Raw genomic sequence first — 16,522 nt, forward strand, 5'->3', positions numbered from 1 at the left:
TCAAAACTTCTCATTACGAAATTTGGTAGTTTTGGGTCACTTCGGATCTAAAAAAAGCAAAGTCTCAGATTTCGGTACTCCATCTTTAAATCTTATAATCATACTTGCTTTATGTTTGCAATAGATTTATAATGTTTTTCCAATTTCTTTCCTCAATTATGCAAATCCATAAACTCCCGCCTCTGCACACCTCCAAAACGCTCCAAAACAGTCTCCCCCACTCTTCTATTTTTCTGTTTCTCTTGCACCCTCTCACTCTCTATTTATGCCCGTTCTTATCATTTTCAAGCTTCTTCTCATTCCAGGAAACCTCACCCCCGATTCCTCTTAAAATTGGAAACTCTTATCATCATTGATGACGGAGCAAGTTCATGTTGGCATTGATATTGGCACAACTTCGGCTAAAATTTGTGCAAGGAATGGGGAAAAGTGAGAAAATTCAATATAATCACAAAATTAATAAAAATAAAATTGCCTGCACATTATCAGTTGGCAAGTTTTGAAAAACAAAATTAAAATACAAAAGTGATTAATTGTTTTATTCCTTTGATTGGATCAAAACTATCTCAAAAAACCTATTACCAAAATGTGAAATGTAAATTTTTTCTGAATAGAATAATTGTACAACACTGGCAAAATCTGAAAAGTCATCAAAAAAAGTTTCAAGTCAAATAAATAGGTAATTATTTTGAATACGTTCTTTGGAATATTTCAATTTTTCAAAAACCATCAAACCATAGTGCCATCAAAAACTGAGTGTGTAAATTTTAGTACGCTGATTTTGTAAATAGATAAAACACTTTATATTTTTAGCGTAATCCTAGAATTCAAAAAAATCTACGAAGGTGACAATTCTGATGCAGCTGGACTTCAAAATCCGAAGATTATAATTCAAACTGTTTTGGATTTGTTGGAAGTTTGTAACCGCCTAAAAAACTGGACAAATTTTTTTTTTGCAGAGAACAAAATCTAATTTAGAATCGCGAAATCTGAAAATATCCAATATATGGACGTGTGGACAAATGCATGGAATTGTCATGTGGAAGCAACGACAGAATGAAATTGATTTAGGTATACAAAATGGGAGTTTTTGTTGCAAAAATTTTTGTATCTTAAAAACAATAATAATGTTTTCTCATTCAAAATAATGCAATTTCCAGAGACCCTAACCATCTCACCATTGTACAATTGGACATACAGTTCTACGGAGCTCCCAGCGTTTCTAAAAACTATTCCTAAATGGGAATGTGGAGATTTGCATCCAGGGTTTGGTCTTGTTACGCTGGCGTTTTTGAACTACAGTAATCCGGAATTTTTAACGGTCAGAAATTAACGCATTGAATCTAGAAAACTAAAAAGTGGTCGGGGTCAAAAAAAATCATTATTATCGGCGAACGGCATTCGCTGTTTGCCGTTTGCCGCCCGCACAGCCCTGGCTCATACCCCTATAACTCGGACAAAATTTATGACTTTTTTCAGAATTTTATACATTGTGGAACCATAATGGACCTATTCATCTCTATTTTGACACAAAACCCGGACCCCCTCATCTCTCACCACAACGCTCACAGCTGGGGTTACTGTACTGAAAACGCTACGTGGCAGTCAGAAATTTTAGATTTTCTCCCTAAAACTCTGAAACTACCTGACATAAATTCTTCCTCTGAAGTTTCGGGGACTTGGCACGGTGCCAAGTGCCACGTGGCATCAGGAGATTTGCAAGCTTCCGTGGCATCGCTGGATTATTATGAAAATACCGCTTGTGGGTCTTTTTTCAGAATAGTTTTATTTTTATTTTAGCAGATTTTTAATTTTAGATGTAATCCTCGGCACATCTGCTCAACTATGTTGCCTTATTCAAACTTCGGAAAAAAATGCTACAGTAATCCCGGCTACCGTAGTCCGGCTGCCATTCTCCACGTCGAAAACTCTGGTGGCCGCCTGCGCAATGAACGGGGGAAATGCTCTGGAAGCGACGTTGAAGGTGAGCCTGGGAGGTGTCGGGTGCTATTTCGGGAATGAAAAATTCTGAGAATGACGCGCACAATATCTCCTTGCGAAAACTACAGTTATTCTTTAAATGACTACTGTATCATGTATTGTTCTTACATCAAACACATTTGTGATTAATTAGTAAAGAAAAAGAACTGAAGTATAATTATTTATTTCCGCAAATTCCCTGTCACCCCGCTTTTTTTCAGGAACCTCGTTTTCATCAAAACTTTTGATTTATCGAAATGAGAAGAGGATGTACATTGCAACTTATCAACTTACGCTACTAGTTGTTTAATTGTCCAGTTTTTGTGGCAAACACTCATTGACTACCTTCTCTTTGACTACCTTTTGCTCTTTGACTACCTTAGATCATTGACTACCTTTCGGCTCATTGACTACCTTTTGCTCTTTGACTACCTTAGATCATTGACTACCTTTCGGCTCATTGACTACCTTTCGGCTCATTGACTACCTTTATCTAATTTTTCAGAATTTTCAGTTTTTTCCGCTGAAAAATCAGAATTTTCAAGAACATGTTAGTTTTTAATGTCTAAGAAGGTCGTGCTCTTTCTCATTTCCTGAAATTCCGGAAAAATGGAGATGAGATCTGATGTATAAATGCTCATTGACTACCTTCAAATGCTCTTTGACTACCTCTATCTAATAAAATTTTCCAAAATTTTTTTGAAAACTTTTCAAAATTTGATCAGAAAAATGCAATGTTTGTAGTTTTTTCTAGTTTGGATGTTCTGCACACGATTGCAGACGAAAACCTGAGGTTTAGTAGAACACCTAAGCTCAAAAAACGCACTCACTTCGGATGCTGATATCTCCGTGGAAAAATTTTTTATAACAAAGTGATCAACAAAGTTGTTTATCTTAATCTAAAGTACAACTTTGTAGTTGAATGTTTTTTATCAAAAAATTTGTTGGTCGAGATAAAGTTGTGTAAAGTTCGGCACCTTCATGCTTGTATTTTCTTCTTCTTTTTCTGTTCATATCTCAACCAACAAATTTTTTGATAAAAAACTATTAACTACAAAATTGTACTTTATATTAAGATAAACAACTTTGTTGATCACTTTGTCATAAAAAATTATTACACTGAGATATCAGCATCCGAAGTGAGTGCGTTTTTTGAATTTTGAGGTTCTACTATACCTCAGGTTTTAGTCAGAATTCGTGTTCAGAACATCTAAACTAGATAAACTACAAACATTGCATTTTTCTATAACATCTGATCAAATTTTGAAAAGTTTTCAAGAAAAGTTTTGAAAAAAATTTTGAAAATTTTTGTAAGGGGGTACCCTTTGGATTTTTTTCATAAATCGAAAAAAAAACATTGAAACTTAAAAAAACCAAATGTTTTTGACACTATCGCCAACAACATTTCAGTTGGACACATTTTATTGCAAAATCTCATTGCCAACTATCCTATGCTGAAACCTTTGAAATATGCTTATGCTGACATTTTGAATATGCTTATGCTGACTTGCGCTTATGCTGACAAGAGCTCTCACGAGAATTTCGTGATCCAAAAAACACATTGAAAGCTTATATCAGGACACTTGACGATGTAAAAGAAAACTGAACCTATCCAGATTCGAACCAGCAATGACTGTATCTGAAGACCGTGCCCTTAACCACTACACCAAAAGGGCGAGAGGTGCGCGCGTTCTCAAGGAATATATGAAATCAGTCGAGCTGTATGACAACTAGAGCTTCTCTCGTTGGAAGATATCTAGTACTTGAAAATGTGTTCATAAAGATTGGAACTACTACAGAATAAGTCATTAAGTTATTTTCTGTTCCTATTGTTCAGTTTCTACAAGAAATCTATTCCACATTGACTTTTGTTGTGAATTTGAACCTTCCGTTGGCCTAAAATACTTCTGGAGAGCTACTTTTTTCGAGAGTATTCTTAAGTTTTCTACAAATTCAACTTGTTGGAAAATCGGGAACTTCTCTGATTCCTCGAAAATACTGTTGTTTAAAAAAAAATTTTGACCTAAATTTTTTTTCCTCAAAAACACCTTCATTCTGGTATTTTCTAGGAGCATATGTCATCTGTATTGTTTAATAATTTTTTTTGCTTCAAAAGCTCTGTTTTTGTGTTTAAAACTCTCATTTTTGTCGATTTCTTAGTTTTAAACATGGAAATTAAAAACATTTCGGAGTACGGTACACATCGGTGTTTGCGTACCTTTGCGTATCGTGCATTTAATTCGACGACATTTGTATATTTTTTAATGCAAAAATCAACGGAAAAGTTTTTGGTGTAGTGGTTAAGGGCACGGTCTTCAGATACAGTCATTGCTGGTTCGAATCTGGATATGTTCAGTTTTCTTTTACATCGTCAAGTGTCCTGATATAAGCTTTCAATGTGTTTTTTGGATCACGAAATTCTCGTGAGAGCTCTTGTCAGCATAAGCGCACGTCAGCATAAGCATATTCAAAATGTCAGCATAAGCATATTTCAAAGGTTTCAGCATAGGATAGTTGGCAATGAGATTTTGCAATAAAATGTGTCCAACTGAAATGTTGTTGGCGATAGTGTCAAAAACATTTGGTTTTTTTAAGTTTCAATGTTTTTTTTTCGATTTATGAAAAAAATCCAAAGGGTTCCCCCTTACAAAAATTTTCAACATTTTTTTCAAAACTTTTCTTGAAAACTTTTCAAAATTTGATCAGATGTTATAGAAAAATGCAATGTTTGTAGTTTATCTAGTTTAGATGTTCTGAACACGAATTCTGACTAAAACCTGAGGTATAGTAGAACCTCAAAATTCAAAAAACGCACTCACTTCGGATGCTGATATCTCAGTGTAATAATTTTTTATGACAAAGTGAATAACTACAAAGTTGTTTATCTTAATATAAAGTACAATTTTGTAGTTAATAGTTTTTTATCAAAAAATTTGTTGGTTGAGATATGAACAGAAAAAGAAGAAGAAAATACAAGCATGAAGGTGCCGAACTTTACACAACTTTATCTCGACCAACAAATTTTTTGATAAAAAACATTCAACTACAAAGTTGTACTTTAGATTAAGATAAACAACTTTGTAGTTGATCACTTTGTCATAAAAAATTTTTCCACGGAGATATCAGCATCCGAAGTGAGTGCGTTTTTTGAGCTTAGGTGTTCTACTAAACCTCAGGTTTTCGTCTGCAATCGTGTGCAGAACATCCAAACTAGAAAAAACTACAAACATTGCATTTTTCTGATCAAATTTTGAAAAGTTTTCAAAAAAATTTTGGAAAATTTTATTAGATAGAGGTAGTCAAAGAGCATTTGAAGGTAGTCAATGAGCATTTATACATCAGATCTCATCTCCATTTTTCCGGAATTTCAGGAAATGAGAAAGAGCACGACCTTCTTAGACATCAAAAACTAACATGTTCTTGAAAATTCTGATTTTTCAGCGGAAAAAACTGAAAATTCTGAAAAATTAGATAAAGGTAGTCAATGAGCCGAAAGGTAGTCAATGAGCCGAAAGGTAGTCAATGATCTAAGGTAGTCAAAGAGCAAAAGGTAGTCAATGAGCCGAAAGGTAGTCAATGATCTAAGGTAGTCAAAGAGCAAAAGGTAGTCAAAGAGAAGGTAGTCAATGAGTGTTTGCCACAAAAACTGGACAATTAAACAACTAGTAGCGTAAGTTGATAAGTTGCAATGTACATCCTCTTCTCATTTCGATAAATCAAAAGTTTTGATGAAAACGAGGTTCCTGAAAAAAAGCGGTGTGACAGGGAATTTGCGGAAATAAATAATTATACTTCAGTTCTTTTTCTTTACTAATTAATCACAAATGTGTTTAATGTAAGAACAATACATGATGCAGAAAAATGTCCATATACTACTAGTAAACTAGAAAATGTCAGCAAGTTAGTAAATCTGAGTTCAAAGTAAATGAACTATTTCTTAGTAAATGACTGAGAGTAAAAAATGAGTAAATTAGACGTCGAAGTAAATGAACTCTTTTTCAGTAAACGAGAGAAAGTGAAATCGCTAGTAAATTAGACGTCGAAGTAAATGTGCCACTTACGTAAACGAGTGATTTAGTAAATTAGACTATTAGTTAATGAGGGTTTGCCTATTTGAGAAAACAAAACAGTTTAGATTTTTTTAAACAATTTTTTTGAATCGATATTTCCCAAAAACTACGAAAACTAGCAAAACCTATTCAACTAACAAATTATAGAAAATTAAATTTCCTACATTTTGTCAGTTAGCAACTTTTCTCCATCTAAACCCGTTGTCAAATTACAAGGGTTTCAAAACAAGCGGAAAATTCTATAAATTTTGCAATATCACAGACCCGGGAGATGTTGGCTACTTGAAAATTCCAAAATTTCAGATGAATTCTCCAGAAGTCTACAGTTCAAATCGTCTGCAAGAACTCCTTAATCAACTCGATAAATCAGGTTTTTTTCAAAACTAAATTTTAAAGCAAAGAATTTCATTTTTTTGACTCCGCCCAATTCTTGGCCAAAATTGAATTTTTATTTAAACATTTTTTAAAAACTTTTTTTCAAAAATAAATGTTCGGCTCCGCCTACATCTTGGTCAATATTCAATTTATATTGCTTCAAAATATTCAAAACAAGTTATGAAAAAAACTGTTTTTAAAAAAGTGAGGCCCCGTCCATTTCTAGCCGATTTCCAGCTCCTGCTATGCCTCCGAACCTCCGAATCGATCCGATCTTCATCCCGGAGCGTGGAAGTTCTAAAACCTTCTCAATTTCTGGCACTTCAGATGATCCTCTCCAACTACTCGAGGCGACTCATCAGGGGATTATCCGAAATTTGTTCGAGCTTTTCCCGATCCCACTGCTGAAAAGTCTGAAAATCCGACGTGTGGCACTTGTCGGTTCAGCGCAAAGCCCTCGTTTCCGTCGACATTTGGAAGAAGCTTGCGGTTCGAACAACTTCGAGTTACTGGTGTCAAGCTCACCGATTTCAACACCACTTGGAGCAACCAAATTCTTCTAAATTTACATTATTTATTTTCGGGTTTCCGGAGTTGGAACTGATACGTGATACAATAAATTGGAGGGTATTTCTGCAATCAAAAGAGACAAAACAAATAATATATAGGTTTGGGGATGGGATTTTACAAAATTGAGTGAAAAATCATCGAGCAATCATTTAGTCAAGATCTGGCTCCGGGGCTCTACGTGGTGGCTGTTGTGGGACAGAAGCTCCCCCGCGGGCTCCTGGGCATGGTCCTCCGCAATCAGCGTCTTCGCATCCGCCACCGGCACTTGGTGGAGCTCCTCCGAACATTCCTGGCACTGAAGAAACTAGTTTTTTTTCCAAAAAAGAAATCAACACAATTTAATGTTAAAGATTTGTAAGTTATTCCAAAAAGTAGTACATTTCAAAAATATCTGACGAAATTATTTTCCTTTTTCAGATATTCAGTAAATACTTCTTATGAAATTTTTGTTTGATTTTGTAGATTTTTCAAACTAATATTGAATTAAATTTGCAATTATTACAATTTCCAGTTTTTGAAAAAAAGCAAAAAAATTAATTTCTGAAATTTTCGAAACATGAAAAAAATTTGGGTTTTTTAATTTTTGATCCATAATCCAAAAATTATAACAACCGCAATTTTACAGGCTATGCGAAATTAATGAAATTTTGAGAGAGAAATTTTGAAAATAAAATTTTTAAAAATTCGGCAGAAATTTAGAAAATTTTCTAATTTTTCTGAAATTTTAAGAATTATATAAATCACTGCTTTTCTACTCACTTCCAGCTCCCTTGGACTGCAATTTGCTGATGAGCTTGGCAACTTTCGGATTATTGATATACTTCATCATGTTCGCCGGGTTCTGCATGATATCCATCAACGCTGGCAGCACTTCCGGATCCTGAATGGCAGCGGCGATCTCCGGATCACTGAACAGTTGTTCGATTCCAGCGCCCATTCCTCCTGGGGCTCCGCCGCCTGGTGCTCCAGGAAATCCTCCAGGCATTCCACCGGCTCCAGGGAAACCTCCGGGCATTCCACCGGGGAATCCTCCTTCGAAATCGAAATCATCTCCTTGTTCGGCTTGACGCTTGGCTTCCTCCTCGGCGGCCTTCTTATTAGCCTCCTGAGCACGACGAACCCGCTCTCTACGCTCCGCGAGCTCGATATCGGCCTTCTGACGTTCGACTGCCCGATTGTACTCCTGGATCTTGTGAGCCTGCAAAAACATTCACTCGTGGGAGTTTTTAAGGCCTCAATGAACATTTTTTGTTGGAAATATTAAAAACACCAGTGAGGATTTGTTGTTCGCAAATCTACCTGAAACATCAACTTGCGTGGATGTTTTGCCATTTTCTTTCTAAAAATTGTTGATCAAGAAAACCATTGTTACTTATGTGAAGTTGAGGAAAATTTAACGGAAACTGAATTTCGGCTTTTTTTTTGACATTTTTTAGGAAACTTTGATTTTTAACCAATTTTGCATTGTTTAATATCGGAAACACTTACACAAAAACCAACAAAGACCGCCGATAAAAAATGAGCAAACAAACGTAATTTCATGTTAAGGCATTTTTAACTAAAAATCGAAAATATTGAGTCTGAGCCATTATCGATCCCTTCTCAGTATAATTTTCCGAGTCTCCTCCAACGAGTTCGAAACTGCGAGAAAATCCCTGCGAATATCTCTTTCTCTGCCAAAGATTTCGGAGTTTTGTTGATGCATCATTGAAATGACGATCAACATGGGACAAAGCTGAGAGAGAAAGAAAGAAAGATATTGATGTGGTCAAAGAGCATTTCCTAGTGGAAAAATGAAGAATTGGGTGACGAATTGATTGGGAAACCGTGAACTTCGGTAGTCATCGATTAGAAAGCCTCAATTTCGGCCGAATCTTGTACATCTCAAGAATATTGATGAACAGAAGGAGGTCTTTCCAACGTTGAAAATCCATTCGAAAATCTCAATTTTCAGCTGAAAAGGTTTCACCAGAATTTATCCTTGAAAATCTCACATTAATGTGAGAAATGACTAAGAAATCAACGAGAAATTATAAATTGTTCGACTTTATTTTCCAAGAAATAATGCTCCGGAAAAAAAGAAACTACTAAAACCCAGATTTCACTTGAAACCACAACTGGCGATCTTCTATAGTCACATCGCAAGTGACAGATTCAAGGGATCTTTCCAAGTGGTAGACGATGACAACAACGTACAACCGAAAAGTAACACACAACACAAGGAAACAACAGCTGTGCCGCCGCAGCGGACTCACAACTGAGCAACACGGAAATCAAAGAGAAAAGTAGGCTTCTTCTACAGCATCTTCTGCCTCTTTTCATCTTTCTCTCTGCATATGTATCGAATCAGCGATAACACTTCCCATCTTTCCCTCTTTTTCCCTCTCTCTTCTCACTTTCTCAAAAGCTTCTCCCGGCATCATCACAACTCGTCGGGTCCCAAGCCGCCCGTGTGCTCGGCACATTCAAAATTGAAATCCTCGCTCGAAAAACGAACCCCTAAATAAAATTGTGCGCGAATCTTTTTAACCCCAAACTTTTTCAATTCGATAAATTCTCTATTTACTCCCCACTTCCGAAATCTCTACCCATCAGGCTCGGGGCTCATTTCTATTTGATCTAAATCCAATACAAATGTGCAATCCCAACTAGATGCCAACCTATTATTATCCCATTTTTATACTTTTGCTCTTTTTGAGCACCTCATGGGGTGAGTTTCGTAAATTTTCCAGACAGTAAATTCAAAAATCTAGTTTCAGCCGGCCCCACAGTTCTGATCACCGGACCATCGTGGAACAACTTAGCGAAATTCAATGTTCTGCTTGATTTCGTGCCAGAAGATGTCGTGGAAAGTGAGTTAATGGATAGAGCGCAAGTTCAGAGAAAAAACCGTAAAATTCAATATTATTCAGACAATAGCTTCTTCAACTCGAACATTGTTATCTTCAACGAGGCTTATCAAGATTCCATGCTGAGTAACTCAAAAGTCTATGAAATCGACAGTGTCTCTTTGAAAAACAATGTTTCTACGGTGGTTTTTGTCAGTGATTCCGCAAAAGAGCATGATGAAAACCTGAAGGCCATTCTTAGAACTGAAAGATCATTGTTCGTAGTGGAATTCGGCAGAAATAACCAAAAACCATGGCAAGAGCTGGCCGATTGCTGGGCAACATCAGAAATTGCGTCCACTACACAAAACAAAGTGTATTTTTGCAATAAGGTGGGCGAAAGATACATTCGATGGTAAAAGTCTTTAACATTTCAGAAAAGCCAGGAGATTCCGTTTGAAATTTCAACAGAGCTAATCTTAATCCAGAAACCCGTCGTTCCAAAAATAACTTCCTTCTTTTATGCCAGCGCCACCAAGCACCGAGTTGATAGGAAAAAGGTTTGCTCCCTTCATAAAACTAGAATTTGTCAAAGAAACTCAATTTTAGGTGGAAGAGGAGCTGGAGGACGAGATTCAGGATATTGTCGAGGAGTCCATGAGAACCGTCGAGAGAAGGAAGAAGCATGACAACGACGACGATGATGATGATGAAGACGGAAATGAATTTGATAATAGACATGACCCAAAGCGAGATCATCGCCTCCACTGCAAATACCGCAAATCATGCTATGAGTCTGGGAAACGAGGGCTCATAGAGCCATTCGACATTTCCTTCGATCATATTTTCCATTTTTGGAGAGCTCCAGCAACCCAACAGCATCATCTTCCAATAACTGAAGACGCAGATCAGGATGGTGTTCCAGACTCTGAAGATGATGATGTCACCCTTGCAGATCGCAAGTTTGTGTGCAAATATCGAACATCATGCTACAAGGATCACAACATACCGTTGAGTGACAAGCTTCAGGAGCGAGAGAGAAGTTTCATGAGCGCCAAGCTTCAAGTTCCGCAGGGAAAAAAACGAACGTTGAAGGATATCGCAAAGAAGGCTGTCAGCGGGGTAAAGGAGAGGGAGGAGGAGGCGAAGGCTCGTCCCGTCCCGAAATCCTTGATAGTGGAAAAGAAACTCCAAGAAATTGAGAATCAACTGCAGAAGAAGCTGGACTGCAAGTATCGCAAGTCGTGCTACGAGACTGGACAGCTTCCAGAAATCGAAGAATCGGCTTTCACAAGCTTCTCGATCCCATTTCTGTCAAAGGGGTCTGATAATGATGATGATGATGATGATGATGATGATGACGAGAAAGAACAGAAACCATTCGAGGATATGAATGACTTGGAGAAAAAACACCACTGTAAATATAGAAAATCTTGCTACGAAACCGGAGAAAGACCAGAAATCGAGAGCGAACTAGCTTTCGAGTCATTCCGGGACATTCTCGAGATGCCGGATAAAGTGGAAACACGGAAGTTGACACTTCAGGAACGGTGCAAGTACAGAAAGTCTTGCTATAAAACTGGAATCATTCCGGATCTCAGCAGTGATGACGAACACATCGAGAAAGTCATTAAGAAGGAGGTCAGCTCGGTGGTTCCATCAACCGTTCGCGATCTTAAGACACTGTGCAAATATCGCAAATCTTGCTATGAGGAGATTAGCGAATCTGCTAGTGTTGATATTGTGCAAACCATCAGGAAAAGACGGATGATAGAGAAGGAGGTGAGAAAACGAAGAACAAGACGTCACCGAAGACTTCACAAGCGTCATGCGATGATGAGTCGGTACGGAATGACATCAGGCTCGGCGAGTAAGTACGACAAGGTCGAGAAGACGCAGAAGGAGCTTCAAGACATTGCTGATGCCCGGGAACATCGGAAAGATGCACCAGCACCAAAATCTGTGAAGCTACACGGAAAGAAGAAGGCGATGAAAGCTGCAGTGGAAGACGTGATCGAGCAGAAGATCGTAGAAGCAGTGGCTCAGCAAGACGTTGATGATAATGATGATGAGTCAGAATCAGAACCAGAACCCGAGAAAAATAGTAACAAGAAAAACTCAAAAAGGGTGAAGGAACCTGAGCCTGAACCAGAAGAAGAACCAGAGCCTGTAAAAAAGTCGAAAAGAAGCTTGAAAAAAGTGAAGGTGGCTGTTCCTGATCCAGCGCCCGAGTCTAAAGATGAAGAAAACGAGGAGTCAGTTTCTGAGCAGGAGCCTGAGTCAGAGTCTGAACCTGAGCCAGCCAAAAAAACTAAAAGAAGCTTGAAGAAAGTGAAGGAGCCGGAGCCAGAGCCAGAAGAATATGAACAACCGACCCCAGTACCCGTTCCTGTTCCGGTAAAAATGGTCATTAAGAAGCAAGAGGAGCCGGAACCAAAGTCTGATTTAGAAGAAAATGACAATGACGACGATGAAGGTACTGAGTTTGACAACAAGCACGACCCAAAACGAGACCACCGTCTCCACTGCAAATATCGCAAGACTTGTTATGAATCTGGCAACCGAGGACTCATCGAGCCATACGACTTCTCCATCTGGCACATTGTGCACTTCTGGGCCGCGCCACCATCTCAGACCCACCATAACTACGGAAAACACAAAGACTCTGATGGCGACGGGGTTCCAGATATTGAGGACAAGGACGCTGCAATGGCCGATAGAAAGCTTTCCTGTAAATATCGTCCGTCGTGCTATGAAAAGTACGATATTCCGGTTGGAGAAAAGATCTTGGAGAGGGAGCAGAAGAGAACAGAGGCATCAGATTCTGAGGAGAAGGATGATGATGATGATGATAATGATGATGATGTTGACGATGAAGTTAGAAAGATAAACTTGAAGGCCGCCGATCGCCGTTTGGAATGCAAATATCGAAGATCTTGTTACGACAGCGGGGTTCTTCCAACCATCCAGCAGTGGAGTGAAGCTCCAACTCTCACTGAAACTATTGCCCTTGGCTCGAAAAATGCAAAAATGCAAAAGTGCAAATACAGAAAGTCTTGCTATGAAGCTGCAGGAATCACTGACAAGGATGATGATGTAAAGGACAATGAGGAACGCCATCTCAAGGAGAAGCTGAAGCCTGTAGAATCAGAACGCCACCACCACCACCATTCCAAACACGGGAAGAAGAAGCATCAGGAGCCCGAGGATGAGGAGGATGATGATGAAGAGGAGAAAGAGGAGAAGCAGAAGAACAAGGAAGAGAAAAAGGAAGATGCGAAGATCCACGAGCAGACTGATAAGGAGACTATCGAGCAAGGTGTGAAGGATATCTCCTTGTCAGCCGCGGAAAAAAGCTGGTGTAAGTACAGAAAGTCGTGCTATTCATCAGTGGAACCGAAGGCTGCAAAGCAAGATCACTCTGGAACAATGGCCAGGAGAGGTAAGCCGTTTTAGCTTTTAAATACTACAAAAAGGATGGCAAATCTTGAGAAAATATCAACATTTCAACTCTTAGCTAGCTTTTTCACGAAAAAGTTTTAAAATTGAAATGAATACAATTTTTTTTCCGAATTTGCGTTACTATGAACCTCCAAACTCCTCTTAAATTTCAGAAGGAAGCGGTAAAAAGTGTCACATCTACTACTTGTCTTGTCGCGAAGCAATGGGTCTTCCACCAAAGAAGAAGGCACCAATGGGTCCCAACGGCAAGCGGTTGTGTCGCAAAGTGAAGAAAGACGACTGATCTCCCTGTTTCCCTGTGCCTTTTTTTTTAGTTTAGTAACACCCGGCTGAGCCATTTTATCGGTCATATGTCATTTTCCCGTCAATTCTTGTAACTATTCAGACAATAATGACGTTTAGACTTTCTTTTTTCTCTGAAATAAAATTTTCAAATGCAATTCTTACATTCGGCTCGACCTCCTTGAGCCACTCGTTGGCGGCTTCATCGTAATCCAGTTTGCAAGCTGTGGCGAGGTCGGTCTTTGCCTCGACCCACTTGCCGAGAAGACGATTGGCACGACCGCGGAATTTGTAGCCTTGTGCCGAGTCTGGGTTGATAGAGATCGCTTTGTCACAATCAGCAATCGCTGCGACCGGACGTTTGAGCTTAAGAAGGACGCTGAAAAATGCGATTATTCAGGTTTTGAAAAGAAAATCCTCACTTGGCTCTCTTGGCGTGAAGCATTGCAGATCCTGGATTAGCCTCAATTGCGGCGGTGAAGTGAGTGAGGGCTGTGTCGAAATCGCCGTTGGAAAACGCCTCTTGGGCTTTTCCTCTCTCCTCGGAGGCCTTTTCGATCTCATCCTCGGTGGCTTCTTTGGCAGAGTCTCCCATTGGCAAAGCCACCGCCTCTTCTGGCTCGATGACTCCCTCGTTGTCAATTTTCGGGAATGGAATCTCCTCCGGCTTCGGGATTTCTGGCTCTGGAGTTGCCTCGGCGGCTGGAGTTTCCTTCTTTGGCTCCTCAGACATCGGGCACTTTCCTTCTGGCTTGTCAGCTGGTTTTGGGGGAAGAGTGGCTCCAAGGCTGAAAATGTGGCACATGTTTGAGCTGAATTTGTACTAGAAAACTTACGAAACAAGGTAATCCTTAAAAAATCCAAATTCCGGGGCGTGCAAAACCGCCGGGTTCGCTTGGCACATGCCAACGAATTGCTTGAGCAATGCGACGTGGTCCATTTTCTGGAAGGTAAAAGCTTTGGAGTTTATTTTAAATCATTTAAAGGAATAGGTTAAGAATCAAAAAATAGAGAATTGAAGTGTTTATTCAATTTGTTTGGAAGTGTAAACAATATTGCAAACAGCACGTGATGCCGCCAGAGGTGTTCCGACTACGCAAAGAGGGGATTTAAAGTGAAAAATAGATAAATACCTGATAATTTAGATCAAAAAATTAGAATAACGCCTTTTAAACCAAAAAACTCCTTTGAATTATCGAAAATTCTAGAAATTCTCGAGAAAAATAAATTTCAAAACAGGCATATTCTGTGCATTTGCGCGTGGGATCTAGCGCCCGTTGTGCATTGCGCCATGGCATTTGAAATTGGCGCCCGAAAATTTTTTGTTTTATATCAATTTTTTGGCTTATCGATAATTATCCTTGAAATTCTGCAGAAAAATAGATTTTTCTGTAAAATTTCGCAGGAATTGTATTCAGCACGTAATGTGCATGGTTTCCGTGGCAACTTGGGCGCTCTTTGCTTCTCTGTGCTCTATGCTCATGCCGCAACTCGAAAATTCGAATTTTAATTCTAATTGCCCTCTGTTAACCCTCTTTTTCCCGCCGGATAACCTCCAAACTATTGGTATCTTGTCGATGAATCGGTGAGAAAAAGTTCCGAACAACAAGAATTCGGGATGTTGTTCTTCCTCGCGTCTCCACCATCTCCACACACTCTCACGCGGTTGAACGGACAGTCAGGACACCGCCGCGCGGGGAAACTGCCCGTTTTGGTCGTCTCTTCTGCTGTGTGTGTCTACTATTCAAATAAACTCGCCAATCGATCGCCATTTCAGTTCATGTGCGGTGAATAATGTGTTGTGAAACTCGTTTTTCTCGGGAAATAGCCGAGAAAGGCTGAATTTTTGCTTGAGAATTTCTGGAAGGCATGAAATGTTTTCAGCTCTCTTCGAAAATCTTCTACCGCCCACCCATTTTCCTCCCGAATTGTTTCGTCCCCGTGACTCATTCTCTCTTTTATCGCCAACTTCTCACTCACTGATAATCGATTTTCGTTTTCATCCCGTCTTCTCAATTTTCCAATTTCAGCTGTGAGAAATGGACGATTTGGCTGATTGTCGTGAGGTTTTCGCCTATTTTGACAGCAAAGGCGACGAGCGAATCTCTGTTCAGCAGGTTTTTAATTCAATATTTTACTTTTTTAATCCAAAATTCATATTTCAGGTCGGTGATGTGCTCCGCGCGCTCGGCCAGAACCCAACAGAAGCCGAAATTCACAAATGTGTCGGCTCGTTCGATCGGGAAGCTCGGCTTTCATTCGAGGACTTTGTCCCAATTTTCCAGTCGGTGTCCAAGAATCGGTTCGTGGCGAATTTTCAGTTAATAAATTTCAATTTCTACATAATTTCAGTGAAAAGCACACCGTTGAGGAGTTCGTCGAGGGGTTGTCGCATTTCGACAAGGAGGGAAACGGAATGATCAATGTCGCAGAGCTCCGACACTTGCTCACCACTCTTGGTAGGATTTTGAGTGAATATTATCAAAAAATTAATATATAAGTAGCTTTTCAAAAATGTTCTGCTGGTCTATACAATTTTAAAGTTTACCCCAATTTTATCAATTTTTTTTCAAGGAGAACGCCTATCCGATGAAGACGTCGATCAATTGCTCTCCGGACACAACGATTCTCACGGAAACGTCAATATCTCGGATTTCGTACGCGCTGTCATGAACTCCTAAAAAATAATCGAATTCAGCTGATGTAAATATATCATTTCCATTAATTTCCTCGGCATTTTCCACACAATCTATTTATTTATCGACTTTTTTGCATCCGTTAATTCTATTTCTTATTCGCTCTCTCCCAGTTCACCAAAAAAAACTTGCAACGATTCAGTGAACAACTTTGTATCCTCCGTGTTTTAAGATGAATTTTTCTAAATTTTAATTCTAATTTCATAATTTTTGTATTTCGTGTTACATCTCACATGATATTTCTGTATTTCCTCTCCGT

The 16,522-nt window shown here is 39.0% G+C and overlaps 4 protein-coding genes across 5 annotated transcripts; 3 read left to right on the forward strand and 1 right to left on the reverse strand.

Moving 5' to 3' along the window:
* The first annotated feature begins 303 nt into the window (after nt 1-303).
* On the forward strand, nt 304-7,083 carry shpk-1 (Carbohydrate kinase FGGY N-terminal domain-containing protein). Its single transcript, NM_001379986.2, has 8 exons — nt 304-429; nt 814-916; nt 960-1,071; nt 1,161-1,321; nt 1,480-1,762; nt 1,818-1,984; nt 6,354-6,420; nt 6,663-7,083. The coding sequence occupies exons 1-8, from the start codon at nt 356-358 to the stop codon at nt 6,986-6,988; spliced, it is 1,293 nt and encodes a 430-aa protein (NP_001366916.1). The 5' UTR covers nt 304-355; the 3' UTR covers nt 6,989-7,083.
* hip-1 (STI1 domain-containing protein) lies at nt 6,980-14,510 on the reverse strand. Its single transcript, NM_067410.7, has 5 exons — nt 14,404-14,510; nt 13,990-14,355; nt 13,733-13,946; nt 7,755-8,193; nt 6,980-7,290 (listed from the first exon to the last, which is right to left on the reverse strand). Exons 1-5 carry the CDS (start codon nt 14,505-14,507, stop codon nt 7,145-7,147), a joined length of 1,269 nt encoding a protein of 422 aa, NP_499811.1. The 5' UTR covers nt 14,508-14,510; the 3' UTR covers nt 6,980-7,144.
* Nucleotides 9,388-13,728, forward strand: T12D8.9 (Protein PFC0760c-like; the record flags this gene model as incomplete). Of its 2 annotated transcripts, none has more annotated exons than NM_001027587.6 (6): nt 9,388-9,705; nt 9,755-9,847; nt 9,908-10,215; nt 10,261-10,383; nt 10,433-13,265; nt 13,438-13,728. In NM_001027587.6, the coding sequence occupies exons 1-6, from the start codon at nt 9,648-9,650 to the stop codon at nt 13,566-13,568; spliced, it is 3,546 nt and encodes a 1,181-aa protein (NP_001022758.1). In that variant the 5' UTR covers nt 9,388-9,647. The 2 variants fall into 2 exon arrangements, with proteins under 2 accessions (NP_001022758.1, NP_001022759.1); NM_001027588.8 differs by having other exon boundaries at nt 9,389-9,705; nt 9,749-9,847; nt 13,438-13,568.
* A 1,087-nt stretch (nt 14,511-15,597) lies between the features above and the next one.
* Nucleotides 15,598-16,454, forward strand: mlc-5 (Myosin-2 essential light chain). The gene is made up of 4 exons (NM_067412.10): nt 15,598-15,684; nt 15,733-15,869; nt 15,920-16,026; nt 16,142-16,454. Exons 1-4 carry the CDS (start codon nt 15,607-15,609, stop codon nt 16,246-16,248), a joined length of 429 nt encoding a protein of 142 aa, NP_499813.1. The 5' UTR covers nt 15,598-15,606; the 3' UTR covers nt 16,249-16,454.
* The last annotated feature ends 68 nt before the right edge of the window (nt 16,455-16,522 follow it).

Source organism: Caenorhabditis elegans, chromosome III (genome assembly GCF_000002985.6).
Source record: "Caenorhabditis elegans chromosome III".
NCBI lineage: Eukaryota > Metazoa > Nematoda > Chromadorea > Rhabditida > Rhabditidae > Caenorhabditis > Caenorhabditis elegans.

Bases quoted from the DNA above. Each gene is read 5' to 3' on its own strand.
- shpk-1 (NM_001379986.2), top strand. From the start codon at position 356: ATGACGGAGCAAGTTCATGTTGGCATTGATATTGGCACAACTTCGGCT. The intron at 430-813 runs GTGAGAAAATTC...TTATATTTTTAG, and splicing joins TGTGCAAGGAATGGGGAAAA to CGTAATCCTAGAATTCAAAA. The intron at 1,322-1,479 runs GTCAGAAATTAA...GACTTTTTTCAG, and splicing joins GTAATCCGGAATTTTTAACG to AATTTTATACATTGTGGAAC.
- hip-1 (NM_067410.7), bottom strand. From the start codon at position 14,507: ATGGACCACGTCGCATTGCTCAAGCAATTCGTTGGCATGTGCCAAGCG. The intron at 14,356-14,403 runs GTAAGTTTTCTA...CCACATTTTCAG, and splicing joins TTTAAGGATTACCTTGTTTC to CCTTGGAGCCACTCTTCCCC. The intron at 13,947-13,989 runs GTGAGGATTTTC...CGCATTTTTCAG, and splicing joins CTTCACGCCAAGAGAGCCAA to CGTCCTTCTTAAGCTCAAAC.
- mlc-5 (NM_067412.10), top strand. From the start codon at position 15,607: ATGGACGATTTGGCTGATTGTCGTGAGGTTTTCGCCTATTTTGACAGC. The intron at 15,685-15,732 runs GTTTTTAATTCA...TTCATATTTCAG, and splicing joins AGCGAATCTCTGTTCAGCAG to GTCGGTGATGTGCTCCGCGC. The intron at 15,870-15,919 runs GTTCGTGGCGAA...ACATAATTTCAG, and splicing joins CAGTCGGTGTCCAAGAATCG to TGAAAAGCACACCGTTGAGG.